Source organism: Diospyros lotus, chromosome 8, assembly GCF_014633365.1.
Source record: "Diospyros lotus cultivar Yz01 chromosome 8, ASM1463336v1, whole genome shotgun sequence".
Lineage (NCBI taxonomy): Eukaryota > Viridiplantae > Streptophyta > Magnoliopsida > Ericales > Ebenaceae > Diospyros > Diospyros lotus.
The window spans coordinates 2,397,621-2,401,840 of record NC_068345.1 but is presented as its reverse complement, the minus strand read 5'-3'; the positions used below and the strand labels follow the sequence as shown (position 1 = coordinate 2,401,840).

Here is a 4,220-nt window from a genome sequence, read left to right as displayed (position 1 = left end):
TTTTGATTCTTTTAAAAGCAAGTTGAGATTATCAAAAATGAATTTATTTAGAATTTAAAACATACTCAACTATACTTAACATTACTTATATATTTTCATATCTTGCTTCAAACTTAAGGATTGATTTTCTCATTTATATAACTCATATAAAAGAGATTGATTTTTATATAATCATTATCAAAATTATTTTATTACCAAGAGTAAACTATCAACTAGGTGTCAAATGATGAGGCACAGATACAAATCTTCCGGTTACTAGAATCTTCAAAATAACAGCAACATCATATAATGTTATACTTATCTCTCCAAATGGTAAATGAAATGAATTAGTCTCAGGCTGCCATCTCTCTGTAAATGCTGAGACTATAGCATAATTTGTATATCGATAAGTACACTCTAGCAATGGTGACAAACTAGACCCTATAACAATATCACGAACACGAGACTGATTATCCAATGGCCATTCAGGAATTTTAAGGCCATGACTTCTACATTTTAATATGCCTCTTTCCTGTTAAAAAATTCAAATACCTAATTATTTAAATTATAAAAACTTGCAGTACGTAATCCTTTAAATTATAAAGATAAATATTAAAAAAATTAATATAACTTATCTCTCCTGCCCATATTGCAAATGCAACATGATTTTTAAAACTTTTTAGAATGGATCTATCACTAGGGCCCCCAGATAGTGGTTTAGAAATATCATCATGCTGAGAGGAAGATGGTTGATTAGTTGCTTCCCCTTGATTAGGGTTGGGATGCTCCTCAACTGGTGTCCCATAATCTGCTACTGGCTCTTCTACTGCCTCTGAAATAGGCGGTTCACTAGAACTCTCGATCCTCCTTCTTCTACTGGTCGACGTAGTAGGACGCTCCCGAGAAGAAGAAGGCTGGCGAGATGAAGAAGCTTCACCTCTTCTACCACGTACCATACCTATAAAATAACACAAAAATAAAAAATATTAAACAGAACATTACAATAAAAAAATTATTAAACAAAAATTATTAACATTACAATGACCCATCGCGTCTCGAAAACCCAGGGTTCGGGAAAATCCATGTTTCAAGAAACACCATGTTTCCCAAACTCCAGAGTTCGGGAAACACTGGTATTAAATAAAGTTCGGACAAAATATATATTTATTTTTTAAAAATTAAATTATTCGAATCCAATACTTAAATAAAAAACTAAGTATAAAAAAATATGTTACTACAATTATATAAAATATAAAATATAAAAGATATGTTCCCCGAACCCGTGAGTTGGGGAAATCCATTATTAGATTAAAAAAATTAAGTAAAAAAATATGTATTTGTTTGTATTAAAAATTAAATTATTCAACTCCAATACTTAAATAAAAAATTAAGTATAAAAAAAATGTTAATTAGCACTATTTAATTAAAAAATTAAGTTTTTTCAAATATTTGCATAAAAAATAAAATAAAATATAAAATATAAAATAAATTAAAGGATTTGGAGGCACTGGCCGCCTTCGAACTCTAGGGTTCGGAAGCTTGCGCTACCTCCGAACTCTAGAGTTCGGAGGCAACGCATGACTCCAAAACCTGGGTTTCGAAAGTGGCCCAAGCCTCCGAAACCTAGGTTTCGGAGGCGTCTATCGCCTCTAAAACCTGGGTTTTCGGAGGCGTTGGGCACCTCCGAACCCTAGAGTTCGAAGGTGCCACCTCCGACTACCCGATCGAACCCAGGGTTCGGAGGCGGCCGCCACCGCCTCCGCCTCCAAACCCAGGCGGCCACCACCTTGGCCCATCCAATCTCTCCCTTTCTGGCTTCCAAGTTCAAATCTTCCAACCCAAAAAATCATAACATAAGTAAAAATTACCTCACCAAGCGCACAACAGAGAGACGCGGTTGTAAGGAAGGCGACAACGGGGAGTACGACTGTAGGGAAGCGACGAAGACGAGTGGAGGTTGTAGAGAAGCCACAAATGCTGTAGAGAATGGAGGCGAGTCGCGGTAGAGATGTATGGATATATGAGGGCAATTTTGGAATATAGCTGGCTGCAACAAGTAATAATTCTGGGTGCGAAGAGTAATTATTAAATTTATTTTAGTTATGGCTGCAAAGAGTAAAAAGCTGGCTGCGAATAGAATATCCCTAAATAGTAAGGCCGTGAATTTGACAGAGAATCAAATTCTAAGTGACTATAATGGGTTGTTTGTTACAGCTTAAAAGCTGCAATTTTTAGCTTCTACCTTCAAAAAAGTGGGTATGTAGTGTTTGTTTTATCTTGTAGAATTCTAACTTATAGCTTTTACTAGCTTTTAGAATGGGTAAAAATTGGCTTTTTCAAAGTTGGGGTACCCCAGCTTCTACAACTTCTGATTAAACAGTTACATTTTTGTGACAAATTTGCCCCTGTTTTTAACAAAAAATTACTCTTCTATCCACGCAATCAAGAGTCTCTCTTCTCTACCGCCATCTCTATAATGCCCCAATTTGCTTGAGCGTGTTATAACTTAGGATTTCGGGAATATAAAAAGTTTTCATATCACAATAGTTGTCACACATCACACAATATCCCCAAAAAACCCTAATTTTTACATTCTTAGCTTAACAAACCTAATAATTGAATAGCTAAGACAAGCGTTAAAATTTCAAATGCGGAAGCTAGATCGAACTTGATATGGCTCACAACCATAATGCTTTATCATAAAATTGTTCAAAACGTCTACAAAATGTATTACATCATCTCTCGCAAATAATAACTGAACATCTTAAACATATCCAAAATTACATAGGTTCGCACATAAGCAAGAATATGCTAAACATACAGCAACAGAAAATTAAGCTTATTCTTCAGCTACCTCCTTTCCCTTAGAGCTGCTGGTCGAACCTGAAACGTTTGAATATTCTAGGGACATAGTCCAATTAGAAGATGAATCTTCTGTTAGATATAAGCCCTTAAGACCAGTTCTAGTGACACAATAGGGCTTGATCTTGTAATTCTTTAAACCTTATTTAATGGCAAGTTTTATGTTTAATTTAATTTGCAATATGATTTGAATTGAACATATAAATATCCTTTAGTATAATAAGGTGTGGATACCATTCTTAATTGTTAAGAATAATCGAGACGGATAATCCACAATACGTTATACTATAAATATGTTCCTGGCCATAGAGTTCCTAACTTGGATAATTAGTAACTCGTAAAGGCCGGCACATCGTCTTCCTCCTTGTTCGGTATAAGATACCGAAAGACAAGATTGGTGGGTCTCGTACCACTCTGTATAAGATACAGAAGAAAGACGAGTGGGTGCTCGTTATAGGAACGAGTTCACTGAACGAGACTATTAATATTGAATCACATGGGTTTTATCTCACGGGTCAATGATTTAATATTAACTACGGATTTGCATTAGTCCTTAGACCTGAGATGACATGGATATCTGTGTGTTAGTGGATTAGGATATCAGCGATATTATATGGTTGTCCTAATCAGGGATAGTCGTACGTATCTATGTGCCTAGTTCAGTGACACACGAGGTATGTGTGCATCAGACATGGAATCTATCATCTCGAGATATACGAGGAAGATATCCTATGCGATCCAGTGGTCACTTGACGATAAATCCTTGGCCAAGGTAATATGACGACGGAATTTGGATTCCGTAGAGGTTGTGTCATATTAGTCAAATGTGATTATTGGATTTGGTCATACGACGAGATCGAGAGATTTGACCTACTGACCGTGATCTCATATCTCATCGGGATATAGTATGATAGAGGGACTGTATTGCAGGACACCGTAATGTAAGGTTCACATTCCCGCTTCACATTAAATTGGATAATCATGACATATTGCTAGATGTCACTCGTGATTTACGAGAATTAATAATTGATTAATTCTCGTTGCCAATTTAATTGTGAACCCAGAAAGTCCCACCCAACAGAAATCGTTTTAAAAGAAAAATTGGGCAAATTTAGTAATTATGGAATTACTAAATTATAAATGCAATTATTTAAGAAATAAGAATAATTAAATAAGTAATATGATTATTTATTTAATTATTAATTTGGTTTGGACTTTTTGCTAGCACCTAAAGCCCGGCCCAATAGCATTTAGGGTTTTAGGGTTTCTTGTCTATAAATATAACATTAAACCTAAAATCCAAAATGAGATCAATTTAGTTGAATCAAAACGGAAATTTTAGAGAAAATTTCCGAATCCCTTTTTCTCTCAAGTCTATT

At 35.0% G+C, this 4,220-nt stretch overlaps 1 protein-coding gene across 1 annotated transcript; it reads right to left on the bottom strand.

Annotated features, from left to right (window-relative positions):
• Positions 1-208: 208 nt before the first annotated feature.
• LOC127807696 (protein MAIN-LIKE 1-like) lies at positions 209-1,028 on the bottom strand. Its single transcript, XM_052345734.1, has 3 exons — positions 1,019-1,028; positions 624-937; positions 209-511 (listed from the first exon to the last, which is right to left on the bottom strand). The coding sequence occupies exons 1-3, from the start codon at positions 1,026-1,028 to the stop codon at positions 209-211; spliced, it is 627 nt and encodes a 208-aa protein (XP_052201694.1).
• Positions 1,029-4,220: the final 3,192 nt, after the last annotated feature.